The 20661-nt window shown below is 40.1% G+C and overlaps 1 protein-coding gene across 3 annotated transcripts in view; it reads left to right on the forward strand.

Moving 5' to 3' along the window:
• The window catches only part of adamtsl3 (ADAMTS-like 3), a 217423-nt gene that overhangs the window by 114959 nt on the left and 81803 nt on the right, over positions 1–20661 (forward strand). For all 3 annotated transcript variants that reach the window (XM_038702057.1, XM_038702058.1, XM_038702059.1), the window contains exons 4-5: positions 13934–14061; positions 17598–17643. In XM_038702057.1, the coding sequence (XP_038557985.1) occupies positions 13934–14061; positions 17598–17643 (174 nt within the window). The remainder of the gene's footprint in view (positions 1–13933; positions 14062–17597; positions 17644–20661) is intronic.

Below are 20661 nucleotides of genomic sequence, written 5' to 3' on the forward strand. Positions count from 1 at the left end.
TTAATGTGGATACTTTATATGTCCCTAGGGGAGAATGATAAACTGATCTGGCTGGTCCCTCAGTTTAGGAAGTCAGAAAGGATCCAGGAAAACCTCAAGTGCTTGTGCTGATTCCCAGCTCTCAGTTCAGCCCTGAGCCTGGGCTGAAAGAGTCAGTGGTCAGACTAACCCCACTGTGAAGACAAGGGCATCCCTTCCAAATTCATTCATTCAAAATTTGAACCCAAGGTTATGCATGGACTCAAGATAGGAGCTTCCCTGCAAGAAATGTAATGTTGATTACGAAGCTGAAAAATAATAATAGTGTTTGTGTAAAGTGCTTGATTGCCTATTTTATTTATGAGTAATGTCTGGTAAGTGGATGTCACCTGTTTTGTCTTTTTGTTTTTGTGTGAGTGTCTGTATCTGTACTTGTGTAACTGTTCAAGTGTGTGTCCATGTGAGAATGCTGATTTCCACCTGTCGTATAGGTGAATCAGAACATCTGAAAGCAGTTCAGCTAGACCTCAGCCTGCTTGGTAACCTGCAAGAGGAAGTTAGTACAGAATATTGATGCATTGAGGGAGAAAGAGAGAGAGAGATGGTGGCAAAAAGCCAGGGTTTATGGGGTTAATCCCCAGAGGGAAAATTAGTCAATGAAAAAAAAAACATTATCCATGAAAACAGATAATAAACACAGTAAACAGAGCATTCCAGAAAGACATAATTATTTTTTGGTAGTCGGCCAAAGTCACTATAATGCACAGCAAAAGCAATACAGTATAAAACCAACGTACAGTGCATGCTGAAAAAGGCAGAAATTACCAGCCCTCCACAAAATGCCAATAAGTAAATACATGCATCTTTAACATCATCCCAGAGAAGCTAATTACGAGACGTTTTATTTTAAAAGACAACTATTTTTGATGAGTTTTTAAACATTTACATCTTCAGGAGGAACTAATGTGTTTGGGGCTGAGTACCATTACAGCATAGGGTCCAAAAGTATTTAAAAATAGATGAACACATTGTTTTGATCTTTTCATGGGATTAGATGACAAAAACTAAAATATAGAATGTTCGGGTTCCAATTAAAAAATACAGAAAGTGGTAACGTAGACAGGCAGGTAGGCCTTGTGTTTATTACAGTCCTGCAACAGCCACAGATACCAGATTCTTTTCATTTTTGTTTCTGATTTATTGATTGTTGTCGTGATGGAAAGAGAATTTCAATGCATATAAAAAGTTATTGTGAAACTAATTGCCCAACCCTCCTAGCTTTAAATTTAGATCTGCAATGGTAGGTAATCCCTGGTTTCTTGCACAAAAGACACCCATCTACCAACCTCACCGACTTTCCACCTTGCTGCATTGGCACTAAACATTGGCACCAGACACTTGTCATGCAATGCAGAATTTTCCAATATCAAATTCCTTTGGATACTGATATGCATAAAACAGGACACTAGTGACATTGTTAAAAATGAGTCTGCCAAGCACTCATATAAATGGACAGGACATAAAGAAAACACCAGGCAAGAAAAACAAATCTGGAAGAGAAAACCAAAGTGAACAGTAAAAACCTGTAAAATTAGTGTATTTGTGTGTTTAGGTAATCTTAAGATAAACTGTTGTGTAGAACATGTCTGATCGTCTGACCAATCGTGGCTGATCCGTCTGACATGGCTGATGTTCTCAAATTACGTTATTATAACCATTAGAAATGATGGCCAAAGCTTCTTATCCTATTTGAAGGAAGGCAATCTTGATGATTGGTAGGACTCAATCTCCTGTGGTGTCATGCTCTGTATGCCGAACCAAGCCCCCTCTCCACAAGGCCACCTCATACTACTTACACTTTTGCTACATGGGCTAAATTAGCCTTGTAGAAAACCTCACTGTGATGTTTTGGTGTGGGTGTTTTCATGCAATATGAATTCAGTAATATCCATTAGTTTATAAGATAATCAGATGCTAAAACATTGCTATCTCAATGATACATGATACACCAAGCACTCTGCTCACATTACAGGATAGAATACCTTAAGGTCTTGTGAGCAGAATTAAGAATCACTTCACTGTCTCATTCACCAAAGTGTGCTTTGCGCCAAAGTAAGTGGGGATCTGAAAGAAAACATGGACAAAACAATGGAGATGAGAAGGCATACGAGTATAAAGCATTGCCTGTTCTTCGAATTTGTGCTGGAATCTCAAGCTACTCATGATGACCTCCACAATAACATGCGCTTGCTGAGTAAGGGCAAAGCCTTAGAGCGCTTCATTGAATTCAAGGATGAATTGTGGATTTTTTAAATCAAAAAGAGCAGCTGACCACCTGCACACCATGCAAGATATTGAATACTCTAATGTACTGTAATACACCTCATTTTTAGCAGACACATTTTCCCATTTGAATGCACTCAATCTGCAACTACTGGGGAAGGAAGAGTCTGTGGTGGGTATGATTTACAGCTTGATGCCTTGGGGAACAAACTTAATCTATTCCATGCAGATTTGTTATCAGGCTGCTGCACTTCAACACACTGATGACAGATTTGATGACTTTGCCATTTCCAGTGATGTCATTGAATTTCAGCCCGTAGAATTCTCCGCTAATGTGAAGAAGGTGATGCTGTTGGTCAGAAAAGCATACTTAAGTTTTAGGTGTTTGACTAAATGACCAATGTTATCATTTTTCTCAAAAAATAGATTGTGTTTAACATTTGCTTACAACTTATAGATCAAGTGCTTCGGAAATACAGAATAATAGCTAAGGAGAAAGTTGGTGATTTCTCACCTCTTGGCCAGCCTAAAGTAACCAGTGACAGCTTCTCTGCAGAGCCATTAAATCATTTATAGGTTGTTATTATTTGTCCTGTTGCTATACAAGATGTCATTGACAAATCTCATGTGAAGTTTGGTGAGGGAGCATGTACACGGCTCACCATATTGGCTGTGTGCAATAAACACAGCTCTCACAAGCATGATAAACAGCTGAGGGTTGTGTATAAAGGCGCAGTAGGCTGTTGATCAGGCCTGATGCAGCAGGCTTTTACAGTTGTCGGTGGCAGGCCAGACTTAACGAATGAAACAGACTGAACAGGTCAAAGCAGTCCTGCCGTTTGTCGTTTTATATCTATATCTACATTGCTAGAAGGGGAGGGGGGAGCATGCCTCTCCTTGAAGGCTTGTTATACTTGGTTGTTAAAGCGGCAGATCTGTGAAGAATGAAAAAAAGAAAAAGGGAAAAGCGCTTGAGAGAGAAGATCAAACCCCGCCTACTTTCACACCTTTGCACACCTGACCAATCACTGCAAGGAGTGCCCGATTGTCTGTTATTAGAAAAGCTGGTTGGCTCTTTCCGCATTTCCTTCTGAGTCTGATGGAACAGATGAACCCCTATTTTAACCAGTAAACAAGGCGCATAACTTCTCGTTTGATTTGTTTGTTTGATTTCAAGCTATATGCATGTCAATGCTGCCAAAGCGCAGGTGATTTACACTCAATACTCAACACAGACGGAGGACTCACACTAGACCACCTGTGTAGACACTATGGCTGTACTTAGGTCATTTTTATAACATTCTATTGAGATTTTCAAATGAAGCTTCGAATGCCTGTCGTCATATTTTATGTCACCACCCTAAAAGAATCCTTGGACAAAAGCTTCCTCCGTAAGCTAGCCAACAAAGCTAGACAGCAACTGGTGCAAGAGCACTTACAGTAACATTACTGATCTCTGAATGTGTTATGTAGGAGGTTTGCTACAAGCAGCTACATCTCTAGCTGTGTCTCAGTTTGGGTACTTCTATTAGTACACTTACATGCAGTACACTGTGTACTTGTTAGCGCATTCATTTTGACAGGGCAGTGTTGTCTCAAATTAAACACTGCCATTGTGCACTAATGGGAAATGAGGCCGCTATTTTTTACAAGTTTCACAAGCCAAGAAATTTCTGTACATCATGAGCCAGATGTCTCTTGAGTTAAATTAAATTACTTCAAATATAATGATAGAATAACAGCAGTACAAACATTAAAACTATCTTACAGCTGTGGGTCTTTCCTCTGCTGTTGTTGCTTTACTCATCTGCTGCAGTGGTCTGTGTGACTACAGGATCAGAGGGCTCTGTGAGCTGACTGGCCGGCAGACTCATTAGCTTCCGGCGGCGGCGGTTGTGGAGCTTCTCAACTTCTTCTGAACACGTTTTCGATTCATCATCAATTTTGGTAAAACTCCCAATATTTGACAGCCACACAGTTGATTTCTCGCCTCAAAACTTGTGAAAAACTTCCTGTTGTTGGCCTCTCTCTGCTGCTTTCTGCTTCTCCCATGTTGTTGTCCCCTCCCCTTCTGCTACGTAGCTAAGATGCCCAGCGTTCCAAACTTTTTGGCCATTATGAGTGCACCATCCGGGTACTCATAGTGCACTGCATTTTGCCGCACTGAGAACAGTGTGAACACACTTATGCACTCAAAACAGTAAGTGTAAATATGGAAGTATTGAAGACACTATTTCGTTAACTCATACTTCTTTCCCTAGGTATTTATCCCATTGATGCCATACATGCTATTAGCTAGTATTTATTACTGCTCTTAATAGTATGTATTGTCACTTGTAGATCTCTTGCTGTATTGATGCTCTGTTGATGCTTGTATGTTGTTCCTCAAACGTAAGTCGCTTTGGATAAAAGCGTCTGCCAAATGGGTAAATGTAATTTAATGTAATGGAAGGGCGCGAATCGAGACACACCATCTGTCTGTGAAACCACTGACTGAACATATCAAACATCAAGCAAGCGCAGCAACACAAGACAGCGCAAGCCAGCAAATAAGTTATTAGTTACTAGTCCAACAGAAAGAAGATCCTGCCTGGGATTCCAATGTCACATAGCACAGTATCTAGCGTAGGAAGCCCAGAGTGGCAATGACAGAGACTCCATTCAACCTATTACAAGTCAGTGTGCCAACAAAAATAATTTTAAAGCTATTATAGATAAAAATACTAAATAATGTTGCTTTAATTGATTTTATTCCAGACAGAAAGTATTGATATCAATGACTGGTTACAACTGTAGAATACATGATTTATGGTTAAGGAGATCAAATGGTATGGTATGTTCCTTTGAAATTTCAACACTGACTACAAGTATGGGATGGGATTCAAAGTTTTAGAGGCAAATCCTTTTTGAGCCCATCCACATGCCTGGCCTCCACTCTCCTTTTGCTTGGCGCCGTATGCATCTCTTCCTGATTTCTTGTTAAGTGAACACCACTTGCTAATGCGGATTAGTTTCATATAAACTTTGGAGTAGAAATGGTTGAATTGCAGACTCCTGCCATAGGCATTGCATAAATAATCCTTCCTTGTACATGGGTTCTAGGATAGTTTGCAGTAACAATATGGATCAAGATTAAATCCACAGACACAGAATGCACACACCTACAGTAAAGTAAGCCAGTTGAGAGAACATTAAAAAGACTTCTTAAGTACTCAACACTCATTCAATAAGGAGGCAGGCAGTTTTTCTATAATCCCATCAGACACACAACCATATCAGTACACAGAGATTAATGCTGCTGGCTATTTTCACTCTGTATGAGCTCCTACAACCAAACAAAATGATGCAAGTCTGTTTACCAACTCTGAAACTCTGCAGGAGATCAAATGTGAGGCAACTTAATAGGATTTGCACTTTTACATTTTTCATGATTCTCAAAGAGAAAAATATAAGATGTATAAAAATATATGATGCAATTTGAGATTTCTAAAGGAAAATAAAGAAAAAAGGAATTGATCCATAAATCAGTGAATAAAATAAGGGATGACTGAATTAATCAATAAAATAAATTATGGATTCACCCAACAGTGGCTAAATTGTGGCAAGAAGGAAAAACGTTTTAAAATACTCCAGTTGCATTCTAGATATTGGGCAGCAAAACAATCCAGAAAAACATGTCCAAACTCACATTCAGTTCAATACATCTTCACTCAACTAATTTTACCTACACAAATAGTATTAAATTTTATATATATATATTATATTATATTATTATTATTATCTCATTTTCTAATAAACTTTCAAATTTGGAGTTACAAACTCTACTTTCAAACCCTGCCTTGTTTGAAAGTAGAACCAATGGTACTCAAGGGCTATTTTAGTACCCAATTGAGTCTTCATCATGGTAAATGAGGAAATATACTGTACATGTCCAGGTCATCTGGGTTGTCAGTGGGCACAGATTGCTGATGCTGAACTATGCAGAGCTCACACAATAGGCCAGGCAGGCTGTCCAGGCCAAAAAAGCCTTGGCTGGACAGATTCTCCTCATGCCGATGTTATTACTGTCAGAGGTCTTTGATGGCTGTTAGCCGGCTGAGCCTGACAACAAAAGGTGGTTTTATCCTATTAGTGGAGTGCTAACGTGTCTAATTCTTTTCTAGTGGGTAAGTCTCACTCTTTGGATGCAGCAAGGAGAGAAAAGTGAGAGAATACTGAGTTCCACCCCAGTGCAACAGTCCAAAACACACGGATCGATCCCATCTATGTGGGTACGATGTAACAAGGTTGAAGACTGCAAAGTGTTTCGCTCTGCCAGCTCCAAGGTCAGCTAGTGATCCGGGCCTGGCAAGCAGGATGAAATGAAACCTGCGGAGGCATGTCAGAAATGTTAATTCTGGTTGACCAGGCATAAATAACATTGTCAGAGGAATTAGAGTTTGTTCCTGTGCTCTGAGTTTCACTGACACGGCAAGAAAGGTTTTGGCTTAGGGCCTGTGCTACCACTTCTCCAGGAAAAAGTGTTTTCTGAATTGTATAAATACGTGTTTTGTGACTATTGGTCCGGTGACGCACGGGTTGAAAGGCACAATTTAAAAGCACTTTAGAAGACTCTCATGGTTCTCTGATGTATTTTCCATAAATACTTCATTGTGTTTCAGTTTTACTCACACACACACGGACATACACACAGCTCTGGTATAAGATTCCGTTTTTCTTTGGCACCACAGGGTCTGCAGTGACATCACTGACCCAGGGGAAGCCAATTTTCCTATTTTTGGTGACACACAGCCAGGAAAACCCCCTCTCTCTCTCTCTCTCTCTCTCTCTCTCTCTCTCTCATATATATTCATATATATATATATATATATATATATATTTTTTTTTTTTTTTTTTTCTTCCTCTCTTTCATCTGAGCTTTCAACACAGGACAAAAGATAGGAGAAAGGTTGGGAGTGAGATACATGAAAGCTGTCACAGCTTGGTGGGCTAACTGCCTAAAACATATGATAATATCACAAGACTGTGAGGTAATGCTGCTGTTCAGTGGCCACAGAAGGTGAAGTGGTGGTTCTCGTTTCAGCAGCCAATTATTCAGAAGTTCAGAGTGAGACCTGCAGCCTGCACCATATAACTGCTGAACTCTAGAGAACACTCTCAATGGGACAACACTGTGTGACACACAATATACTGTAGTTCAACACAAAGTTCTAGAAATGACTACACATTCAAAAACGACATTTTTTATTAAGTTCATCAATCATTAAATAGTTAGGATGTATTTTATGCTTTATAAACAAAAGAAATCTCAGGACAAATTTCAAGTTTTAGTCTTTTGACTTGGATGAAGGTAATTTTTCAGCTCTTTTTTAGTTTAGTCCTTTATTTGCATATGTTTACACACATGTTGTGTTGATAACAACCCTTTTATTTTATATATTTAATTATTATTATTATTATTATTATAAGGGTTCAAACCACGTGGCGGTGGAACCCTGTTGTTTTTCTGCCGTTTTTTAATTATTATTTTGTCTTATGTGACAGCTCAAATTCCAGTGAGCTGGAATGAGCTAGAGACATGAAACTTGGGGAAATAGCTGGAAATGCTGTGCATGTGCCTTCCATAGAAATATGAACTCAATCAGCCTCATGGTGGCGCTGTAATTGAAAAGTTGATTTTTGAAAGGCCACACCCTTCACATCGTATGTCCGATTGACATAAAATTTCTCACACAGGTCCAGCTCAATGTGCTCTACAATAAAGCCATTAAGGACCATTAAGGTCCGCCTACAAATTTTTTTTGAAAAACAAATATTTTTTACATCTCCTCTTAGACCGTAGCTCCGATTTCCACCACGTTTTCAGTGGGTCATCAGGTGACCAATGTGAACAAAAGTTCTGTAAAGCTTGTTAATATCTCATTTCCTTTTCAAGATATTCACCAATGAACTTCAAAAGGGGCGTGCCTCAGGACATAAATGGACACAAATCAGAAAGGCCAATCATCACAATTTTCATAGGATATGTCCACATAAGTACCTTGGTCATGCCCTGAAATACTGTGGGTACGGAAAGTATTCAGACCCCTTTAAATTTTTCACTCTTTGTTTCATTGCAGCCATTTTCCAAAAATCAAAAAAGTTCATTTTATTTCTCAGTAATGTACACTCAGCACCCCATCTTGACAGAAAAAAACAGAAATGTAAATTTTTGCAAATTTATTAAAAAAGAAAAACTGAAATATCACATGGTCATAAGTATTCAGACCCTTTGCCGTGACACTCATATTTAACTCAGGTGCTGTCTATTTCTTCTGATCATCCTTGAGATGGTTCTACACCTTCATTTGAGTCCAGCTGTGTTTGATTATACTGATTGGACTTGATTAGGAAAGCCACACACCTGTCTATATAAGACCTTACAGCTCACAGTGCATGTCAGAGCAAATGAGAATCATGAGGTCAAAGGAACTGCCTGAAGAGCTCAGAGACAGAATTGTGGCAAGGCACAGATCTGGCCAAGGTTACAAAAAAATTTCTGCTGCCCTTAAGGTTCCTAAGAGCACAGTGGCCTCCATAATCCTCAAATGGAAGACGTTTGGGACGACCAGAACCCTTCCTAGAGCTGGCCGTCCGGCCAAACTGAGCTATCGGGGGAGAAGAGCCTTGGTGAGAGAGGTAAAGAAGAACCCAAAGGTCACTGTGGCTGAGCTCCAGAGATGCAGTCGGGAGATGGGAGAAAGTTGTAGTAAGTCAACCATCACTGCAGCAATCCACCAGTCGGGCCTTTATGGCAGAGCGGCCCGACGGAAGCCTCTCCTCAGTGCAAGACACATGAAAGCCCGCATGGAGTTTGCTAAAAAACACCTGAAGGACTCCAAGATGGTGATAAATAAGATCCTCTGGTCTGATGAGACCAAGATAGAACTTTTTGGCCTTAATTCTAAGCGGTATGTGTGGAGAACACCAGGCACTGCTCATCACCTGTCCAATACAGTCTCAACAGTGAAGCATGGTGGTGGCAGCATCATGCTGTGGGGGTGTTTTTCAGCTGCAGGGACAGGACGACTGGTTGCAATCGAGGGAAAGATGAATGCGGCCAAGTACAGGGATATATATATATATATATCCTGGACGAAAACCTTTTCCAGAGTGCTCTGGACCTCAGACTGGGCCGAAGGTTTACCTTCCAACAAGACAATGACCCTAAGCACACCGCTAAAATAACGAAGGAGTGGCTTCACAACAACTCCGTGGCTGTTCTTGAATGGCCCAGCCAGAGCCCTGACTTAAACCCAATTGAGCATCTCTGGAGAGACCTGAAAATGGCTGTCCACCAACGTTTACCATCCAACCTGACAGAACTGGAGAGGATCTGCAAGGAGGAATGGCAGAGGATACCCAAATCCAGATGTGAAAAACTTGTTGCATCTTTCCCAAAACGACTCATGGCTGTATTAGATCAAAAGGGTGCTTCTACTAAATACTGAGCAAAGGGTCTGAATACTTATGACCATGTGATATTTCAGTTTTTCTTTTTTAATAAATTTGCAAAAATTTACATTTCTGTTTTTTTCTGTCAAGATGGGGTGCTGAGTGTACATTACTGAGAAATAAAATGAACTTTTTTGATTTTTGGAAAATGGCTGCAATGAAACAAAGAGTGAAAAATTTAAAGGGGTCTGAATACTTTCCGTACCCACTGTAAATGCACACAAACAGCAAGTGATTTAACCCAATTCAGGCTACAAATCACAAAATGTTTGTCCAATCAAAACTTCTGGGATATGTCTATATAATGACCCCACACATACACTGAAGGTTTCATTCAAATCGGCCAATAGGGGGCGCTACAAATGCAAGAAATGATTGATTGATAAATCAACAAGATTTTATCATTATAAAAACGTTAAACTTTGTGTGTGAAACCTTTTTGAAATCAGGAAGGCTCAAAAAGGTTTTAACCCTTTCATCTCCACTTGCGAATATATTTGTTACTATTTGCCTTTCTTACTTCCTTTGGGCACTTTTCAGTTTTAAACTAACCAAGTAATTTTGTTGCCTAAACCCAACCAAGTTGCAATTATTTAGTGTTAACCACATGCCGTTTCACAACCTTTAACACTAGTTTTAGAAAATGTAACCGGATGTTGCATATTTCTTATCGCTAACTTGATTGCGGAGCCCTACACATGCAAAACCAACGCAAAAGAGGGTACCCAGGGTGTTAACAAGCGACGCCAAGGGGTCTTGACCAAGCATCTATATGTGATGAATTGGGAGTAAGAATGTGTTGGAATGTGCGTGAGTATTTTATGGATTTCGCGCATGGGCATGGCAAAATGGCTCTCTAACGCCCCCTACAGAGCAGCCCCCGGACAAAGTTTCACCTACGTGTACGACATTTCTGTGGTACGTGTATCATGTCCAGATGCACAAAAAAGCCTCTTGGAACCACTGCCTAAACCAAACAGGAAGCCGGCCATTTTGGATTTAATGGTCATTTTTGGCAATTTACACACTTTTTACTTTAACAAAGTCCTGCTAGGGATTTAGTCTGACTTCAGATTTGTGCTGTGCAGTCTAAACCCATTGACGATTAAAAGTTGTGCAAACATTGAGTTTTCGTGGAATGGTGTGCCTGTGGCGTGGCGTCCAAAATTGATGATTCGCCATAAAACAGAAAGGTATTGTAACTTCAGTGTACATGCTCACATCTGCACCAAATTTGGAATACATTAGTACATACAAGAGTCCCACTCTGAACACATCCATATGCCAATATTCACTCAAAGTCATAGCTCCACCTACTGGCAACAGGAAAAGACTCTTTTTACGCTGTAATGTACTACTCCGAGCAGGTCAGACATATCAACTTCAAAACTGTCCTAGAAAACCCTTAACACATTGATGAAGCCACATTGCAAAACTTGTGAGTTTGCAGTTAACGGCGTGGCGGTGGCGTGGCAGCGCAGTTAAACTCTTCGCAATGACACAGGAAGTTGTAACTTCAGTGTACATGCTCACATCTGCACAAAACTTGCACGTGCTTGATAACTGTCCCACCCCGAACACATCTACACGCCAATATTCATTTATATTCGTATCGCCAAGTGCTCTAGAGCGCCACAAAGGGGACACAGGAAGTGACGTATAACACCTTCATGCAGCATCCGAAGTGTGTAGCAAATTCACAGCCGCACCGGCAGAGCTCCAGAATCTGCAGTGTGGCTACCTCACACCCCGACGCCCTTCAAGTATGAGGGCCCGCCCAACGCTGCTTGCAGCTTTAATTTTTGTTACACTTTTTGTGTAAAACTTGAGAAACATTTTTCATATAACACACATGAAATCCTGTTTTAAATAAAATAACAATTTGACCTAACAACCTAAGGTTGCAGTCATTTATAACAGCCTGTCATAAATGATGTGCAAGCCACAAACAGGTTCACTAGGTTAAACCCCACTGAGACTGGTAGAGGTTGGGAATTAAATTTTCACTGTGCACTCGTAATTTAAGTCATCTTTCCAGAAGGCATTTTAACAATTGTGCATTGTGGTCTGTCATAGACACGGACATTTAGCAGAACAAAGCCAAAAGAGAAAGCCAAAACCTCACCATGGGGTTGTCGAATGTTGAAGGGGAGGCAAAGATACTGTATGAGGTGGATGCAAGTCAAAATAGCACTGCTTCCTGTATACACTCACCTAAAGGATTATTAGGAACCCCATACTAATACTGTGTTTGACCCCCTTTCGCCTTCAGAACTGCCTTAATTCTACGTGGCATTGATTCAACAAGGTGCTGAAAGCATTCTTTAGAAATGTTGGCCCATATTGATAGGATAGCATCTTGCAGTTGATGGAGATTTGTGGGATGCACATCCAGGGCACGAAGCTCCCGTTCCACCACATCCCAAAGATGCTCTATTGGGTTGACATCTGGTGACTGTGGGGGCCATTTTAGTACAGTGAACTCATTGTCATGTTCAAGAAACCAATTTGAAATGATTGGAGCTTTGTGACATGGTGCATTATCCTGCTGGAAGTAGCCATCAGAGGATGGGTACATGGTGGCCATAAAGGGATGGACATGGTCAGAAACAATGCTCAGGTAGGCCGTGGCATTTAAACAATGCCCAATTGGCACTAAGAGGCCTAAAGTGTGCCAAGAAAACATCCCCCACACCATTACACCACCACCAGCAGCCTGCACAGTGGTAACAAGGCATGATGGATCCATGTTCTCATTCTGTTTACGCCAAATTCTGACTCTACCATCTGAATGTCTCACCAGAAATCGAGAGTCATCAGACCAGGCAACATTTTTCCAGTCTTCAACTGTCCATTTTGGTGAGCTCTTGCAAATTGTAGCCTCTTTTTCCTATTTGTAGTGGAGATGAGTGGTACCCGGTGGGGTCTTCTGCTGTTGTAGCCCATCCGCCTCAAGGTTGTGCGTGTTGTGGCTTCACAAATGCTTTGCTGCATACCTCGGTTGTAACGAGTGCTTATTTCAGTCAAAGTTGCTCTTCTATCAGCTTGAATCAGTCGGCCCATTCTCCTCTGACCTCTAGCATCAACGAGGCATTTTCGCCCACAGGACTGCCGCATACTGGATGTTTTTCCCTTTTCACACCATTCTTTGTAAACCCTAGAAATGGTTGTGCGTGAAAATCCCAGTAACTGAGCAGATTGTGAAATACTCAGACCAGCCCGTCTGGCACCAACAACCATGCCACGCTCAAAATTGCTTAAATCACCTTTCTTTCCCATTCTGACATTCAGTTTGGAGTTCAGGAGATTGTCTTGACCAGGACCACACCCCTAAATGCATTGAAGCAACTGCCATGTGATTGGTTGATTAGATAATTGCATTAATGAGAAATTGAACAGGTGTTCCTAATAATCCTTTAGGTGAGTGTATATTGTGTGTATATGTATATATTGATAGCAGTTACTTACAGTGAAACAGTTACATTTTGTTCAATCAAGATCATATTCAGAGTCAGTCCCAAAATAAGCTTGGAACAACATATTCAGAGTGAGAAAATTATTTAACATTTAAGTGATATGGAGTGCTGTTCATTACAGACCATAAGACCAAATTTCTGAAAATGTACTGTGTGTATTGTAAAAAGATATTCCTCACCTTTAAATATCAAGGCTTTAAATATCAACACTGTTAGTGTGCTCAGAAACAATACATCTTGTAGGAAAACAAATGCAATACATTGACAGTAAAAACTTTGCATGGGCCGTGATTACTTTGCTAAATCAGTTAAACATGAATGTAATTTATGAATGTAATAAGAGACAGGGTTACTGTCAATAGTTCCGTAATTTACTCTTGGTAGCTGTGCATGTGTTTACACAGTTCCTTATAACAAATGAGAAATAGCTGATAAGTGTGTTAAGTTTCTTGCTCAGGGACACATTGATGGATGTGTCACAGTGGGATTCAAACCTTGATCTCCCAAAACAAAGGCATGTGTCTTATCCTCTGCCCATTTGCCACCTCCAATATTCTTTGGAGTTATTCTCTTGAAATGATGTGAGACATGTCAGAGTTCATATAAGCTGGTAAGAACATGCTTGAGAGTGAGTGAGAGTACAATAATACCTTACCTGATTGAAGTAATTCACCTTTGTGTTGGTGTTTGTCCTTCTGTAGGCGTCCAGGATGACCCGCTCAGATGAAGAAAGTGACATGGGTTGGGACGCCTGGGGCCCCTGGAGCGACTGCTCTCGAACTTGCGGGGGAGGAGCCTCTTACTCCCTACGACGCTGTCTCAATGGAGGGTAAGCTTTATTTAACATCCAACACATTTTTAATAATATATAATATATGGAAATGCCCTGTGGTAGAAATCTGATATTTAAAAAAGCAAAGAAATATCCAGTATGTGATACCTCTATAGAACTGCTACTTGTTGTTGGGGTTATGAGTTGAATGACTGCAACAGTCAACTGGTCAGAACTTAAGTTCGCTGTTCACTCACTTCACCAGTAGATTCTGCCTTTAAGAGACATTGTGTTTAGAGTAGGGGTGGGAGAAAAAATCGTTTCTGAGATGCATCGCGATGCAGACGTGGAAGATTTTGAATCGATTAACAGATGTCAAAAATTGATTATCTTAAAGTTAATTGATAATGTAATGTTGACAGAACACAAAAGGCGGAAGGCAAAAAGTGAAGCACCCAGACACTCTGTGGTGTGCACATAACAGTAAGGTGACCAGATTTCTGAAATGAAAACCGGGGACATTTTTGTTTTGGTGGTCAATATTGCATTAAAAAAATATATTGTTATTCTACATGAAATAAAAGAGGGACAATTTCGGTTTTATAATCTGTCAAATATATCTCTTCTGAATGAAATCAAGTTATTTTGAGGCAGAGACTCCCTTTCAGTCAGTAAGCAGAGGCTGCAGTCACTTTCTGGCAAGTGGAATACAGCATGTTATGTCTTGTTTTGGTCATTTAAAGGTATTTTAAGAGGTAAAAAGTGCAAATTGAGTTGGATTCTGTCAAATATAACTTCTGAATGAAATGAGGTCATTTTGAGGCAGAATCTTTAATTCAGTCAATAAGTAGAAGCTGCAATCACTTTCTGGCAAGAAGAATACTGCACTATTATTTGCACTAGTATTTCAACAGGTAAAAGGACTGGATTGGTCAGTATACAGCAAGTTGAATAATGTAGAATCACAAGGATAATTGCAAAAGAGATCATGTCTTTATTTTATATATAACTCAGCAGTAAGTCATGTTATTTTAGGATACAGTCCATTTTCCAAATATAAACAAGAATACTAGACATAGGCCTGCCAAACACATAATCCATCAGCAACAACAGGCTTCAATTATTGCCTATAAACACGTAAATGTCATGTCCGGTTACACAATAAACTGCAAACACAATTTTTATTATTCCGATTAAATGTTAAAGCATCGCAAAGACATACCTTTGTGGTTGTAGGTCTGTAGCTTCCCCAATTGCTGTAAAAGTGAAGGCTGTTAGTGCTAGCTGACATCTCCCCTGTACAGCACGTTTTTTGGCTGTTATGTTACAAAGTAATGTTAATTAGCTGCATGTCATTACTGCCTACTTTTTAAGGGTTGAGATCATCAGGTACAAGCTCAGTAATCAATGAGGTGCCTAGAGATTCCCACTAGAGTCTGTGGAAGATGCAGACAGACAGGTTGCAAACAAACCTCTAGGCTAGGCAGACTTATTTGGAAGAGAAAATAAATAAAGGAAAGAATACCCAGAAACGGACAAAGAGAGAAAGGAAATTCTATTTTGTGTTTTACAGAAAACACAAATAAATAAAAAGAATATGTACAAAGAAATATTATACTGATATTTGTAATAGCTGAAATAGTGGGGAAACTCCCCCAGGGGCCCCCAGATCCACTAGGACCAACAAACACCTCATTGCTATGGTGTCATTGCACTTTTTTTGGAGAATGTGGTCCTCTAATGTACAATATCAACAAATGACAAAATTAAAATTACCAACAGATAATTAACCTGGGACCATGCATTGTTAGTGCATCCTCTACAATAGTCCATAGCAATCCATCCAAAACTTGCAGAGATACTTCAGTCTGGATCAAAGTGATAGGAACACACATCACTATAAAGACATTACAACTTAGTTTGGAATAGTTTCCTAGTTTTGGCCATTATTATCGGTTAGGATTACATTGTACTCTAGAAAGTCTGAATCTGATAACACTGTCTTCATGACACTGATAAATGCATCAAGTGTGTGGGTTTCCGATCTGTGCTGTATTTAAAAGCCACAATCAGGCTCTCTGCTCTCACTGTCAGCCTGTCTCTGCTCTGCTAGTTGTTGTGCAGCGTTGCATGTTAAGGAAGACTCTGCCCTGTGGCATCATTCTGTGGTCTCCTGGCAACACATTTGTCTCCATTATTTGACTACAACTTATCCATGCTACTGCTACAATTTCACTTTGGGCGCTAAAAGTAAAAACTTTTCTACTGTGCACATACAATTCATTCAGAAAGTATTCTGACCCCTTGTTTTTTCTTCACATTTTATGTTGCAGCTTTATGTTAAAATTTTAAATATATTTTTCCTCATTGGTCTACACTCAATGCCCCGTAATGAAAAAGCCTACACAGGGTTTTAACAATTTATTTAAAACTTTATTTAAAAAACTGACATGTCACGCTGACACCTGCAGCAGTTGCAGTACAAAGTAGGAGCACTGCAGAGTGGAAAACAATATAAAAAGCTTAATGATAAGACTTTAAATAATATAATCACAATGTGCAATATTGGGATATTATTGCACATTATAATTATATTATTTAAATTAATCTTCAGCACTGCTCCATGCAATATAGTTTATTTCTGTTTTACCATTTTATAATTGTTGTATATGAACACAAATGAGTAGAAATGATTGTGGTAATTAAAATGATTGTATGAAAGTATAGAAAGTGATGTGTTAAATTATCTAATGAATGATTATTATTAGCCATGAAATGAATTGAAGTAAACAATGATTTTAACAGTATAGATAAAGACTGTATGAAGAATAAGAATAGGAGAGAATCATGTTGAGACATGTTGAAATCGGTGTGCAATGCTGAGCTGAGTATAACAGCCTAATGACAATGAGTCACTGGAGAGAAGGGTCAGGAAGGGGAACTGAATGGCCAAATAAGGACATCATTGGCCTAACTAAGTTTGCAACTGAACAATCTATGTGGCAGTAGCCAAGTAGACAGAAAAGGGTGGTGGCTGATTTGGCAAGAAGACGCCAGCTACAGAGAACGATATCGTGTTAGATCCTGAGTTACCCCTGTTCAGGAGGTACTAGACCAGCTCTCCATCTTAAAGGGTCCAATCCAAGTTAAATCGTTTCACTCTGTTGATATTTTATACACATGCACAAACAGGACCTATACATATGCATTGATGTATGGAGAGTTGTCAGAGCGAGGGGGCTGTCAGGCACCCCCTTGAGTGCCCAAGAGGTGAAAAGGCACCTCCTCAGCTACCAGTCCACACTCTGTGCTGGCTGGTCCGTGTTGGACTTGAACTCGCCATCCTCTAGTTCCTAACCCATGGCCTCATGGACTGAGCTGCTGCCCCCTACTACAGCTGTCTAATTATAAAAATAATCTGTCAGGCATACAAAAGTTTGGCAACTGTAGACGAGAAAAGTGTATTTAATCAGTGGCATTTACTGTTTTTAAAGTTTTTGGTTAATTACTTTTTGCAGGGGTTTCACACAGTTTCACAGAGTCACCTGTTGGTTTGCAATAGTGCTGAGCTTTGTTTGTACTTTGTTTTGCAGAAGCTGTGATGGCAAAAACATCCGCTACAGAACCTGCAGCAACATGGTAAGTCTGATTTTTACAACTCATTGTTGTTGCCTAAACCTAATGTAAGCCAGGCTGGAGTGGCCTAAACAGATATAAATCTACCAACCAGGGGCCAGATAGCAGTATTCCCATTGATTCATCAGGAAGGTAATTCAGAAAAGAGGTGTTAAGATTCCAAACTCACTCCTCTTAACAGACACAGAAGCTGATGAAGAACTTTACTACTTCCTAACACAGTATGGCTCTATTCAACAAAGAATACCAGTAGACATGCCCCAGTCTGAATTAGGCTGGGGCATGTTCAAGGTTCAAGGCCTTAGCAAACATATACACGTCCGTAGCCAATCAGCCACACAAATTTATCTCACAGAGTTGAAGGAGATTGCAAAGCAGAGTGACAAGGACTTTACAGATTTCCTGAGAGCTCTCTCCCATCAGTGATACAGTTGATCAACAGCATTCAGAGAAACAAGAGAAAGACAATAAACATTCTTGGGTTATGTCCATGAACACGCTTCGGAGGCCATACAACAGGTGAGTCATCAGCTCAGTGAAAACCAAAACTGCATAATTCATTGAAACTCTGACCCTTCTCAGGACACAGTCCCCATCCAAACAGTGGACTATTACACATGGTGTTCCAATGCAGATTTCTTAAGGAGAGATGCACATCAGATTTACACAAATAGCAATAAATACTTGAGAGCCTTTTGTCACCTGCCTTTAACATAGTCAAGCACCTGACACCTTATTCATCTGCAATGGGTACTTGGACATTCTAGATTCAGACGCAGTTGAAGACAAAGACAACCGCTAAGCCAGATTTCTTAACACATTGCAAAACTATGGAGAGAAATCCTCAGCCTATCTTCAACAACTGCAAGTGGTGCTGAACACCACCCTCAAAAGAGGCGGTGTAAATGCAACTGATCTGGGCAGCCAGCTTCTGAAACTATTTTGCAGAGGCTGCAGGGACAACACCCTGATAACTGAGCAGAAGCTAGAGCAACAAAACACAGCCCACCTACCTTTGCAGAACTCCTTTTGCCGATTTGCTCTGAAAAGGGATACACTCCAAAGCAGAAGACGTCCTCACTCTTCTAAGGTGCCTATGTTTAATGCGTAGAAAAATGCGACACATCACCACAAGGACACAATGATTCTAAAAAGACAAGTTGATTTGCAGTCCCAGCTTTTGCCACTACCAAATCCTCAGCTGAGAGTGCTAAACCACAAAAAGCCCACCAACCATAATGTAAACTGTAAAATAACACACATTAACAAACCAAAACCCTGGTACTGTGTTGAGGATGGGCCCATAAAGCCTCAATGTGAAGCTGAACCCAACCCCTCTCTTGTAGCCTCGAAAAGGAAACTAAGAGAGAAACAATTGGAATGGGAAGGGAAAAATAGCCCCATAACATCTGATAAGGAACTTTTTTTTCATTGGAGTTAAAACCGCACAAGTGGCTATAGCAGAGAAAGACTGTAATTGTTTGTTAGATACAGGTTCACAAGTGACAGCAATTACATACTAATTCTATGAGCAGAACCACTTACACACTTAGGCGGCAACACTCTAGACATCCTTTATGAGTAGTAAGCGCCCACTACTCAGAACTTCCAGTCATTACCCTATGAGTACAGAGTTGTCCTTAAAAGAGACAGAACGTTGACTCCAGCCTCGGGGTTGTAAGACCATTGGCCCCGGTCGGACCAAAGCTGTGGAAGGATCAGTCAATTGCAGAACACTAAATGCCGGAAAGTGGGTAGTGGTTGAATCACCAAAATTCTCCTCCCTACCAGGTTGCATAATGGTTACAAATGGCCTAGCGATCCATGAATCAGACCATGAAATCACCTTCAGGTATCAACCAAAAGTGTGATAGCTGAAGTGTATGGTACTCAAAATGTTCACCACTAGTAACTCAGACACTCCCAACTAAACCTTATCATAAATCTATGAATGACTTTGACTTTGAAAACTCTCCAATACCCAATGAATGGAAAGAGCGGATAACTGAAAAACTGAAGTGTACCTGATGTGTTCGCTCTGAATGACCTTGACTGTGGGCACACTGACAAGATAAAACATCACATAAAGTTCTGTATGTGTGAACATTGTAGTTGACCGTGGCCATGATTTAAAACAAAATACTTTACTAACAACACAATATTACAAATACACTATAGCAGAGAGTCTCAGAATTAACATAAAGACTTTGTAGCAAAGGTCTGGAAATATTTTTAAAATTAAACTCCGATCTTGGTATGCTTTATGTTTCCACACTGGTGGTAGCGTCATTTTAAAGGCTAGCAGTATCAACAGCTAACAATCCTATTGCATGTTGTCACAGTAAGCAGGCACAAATAGAAAACAATAATACAACCAGCATGATTGATTCATCTGCTTATTAGGATGTACACAAATGTTGCATATAAAATGAATAAAACAGAATAAAGTACCACAATACAATAAAATCAGATAAAAAATGTCTATGTTTTAAACATAGACATTAATAGGACTATTCAGCTGCATAACTTTTATTTACAAATTATTACTTGTCCAATAACATCATGTGTTCAACATTTGCTGCACTGAGCTGTGATTGACCTGTTGCTTCTGCTATGCCATTACTTTATGTTATCATCTTCTTCTTCTTCAAATCCAGCCTTCTTGTCTGGTGAACTTTGACCTACAGCGACCCACATGCTCACACCTCACCCCTCATTCCCTCACTCAAGCCACGCCCCCTGAACTCCAGTTTGCAGCTGGACCAAGGGGGTAAGCCAGAGATCGGACAGTGAAGCCGACCAAAGCCTGCATGGAGGGATCCATGTTGGCCCAAAAATGACGCCAAAACCCTGTGACACCCTGTCGCACATGAGAGATGTAACCGTATTGCTTGGATTATAAACTCTCTGCAATCAAAAAAAACTATGAGAGCAAAGAGACGCTGTGTTGGTGTTTGGCAGGTGAGCCTCGTAGGTGGGCTGATTAAACAGTGACGATCTGAGTCAGACAAACACACTGAG

Source organism: Micropterus salmoides, unplaced genomic scaffold (genome assembly GCF_014851395.1).
Source record: "Micropterus salmoides isolate LMB-PRFRI ecotype aquatic unplaced genomic scaffold, ASM1485139v1 Ms_hic_scaffold_6, whole genome shotgun sequence".
Classification (NCBI taxonomy): Eukaryota; Metazoa; Chordata; class Actinopteri; order Centrarchiformes; family Centrarchidae; genus Micropterus; species Micropterus salmoides.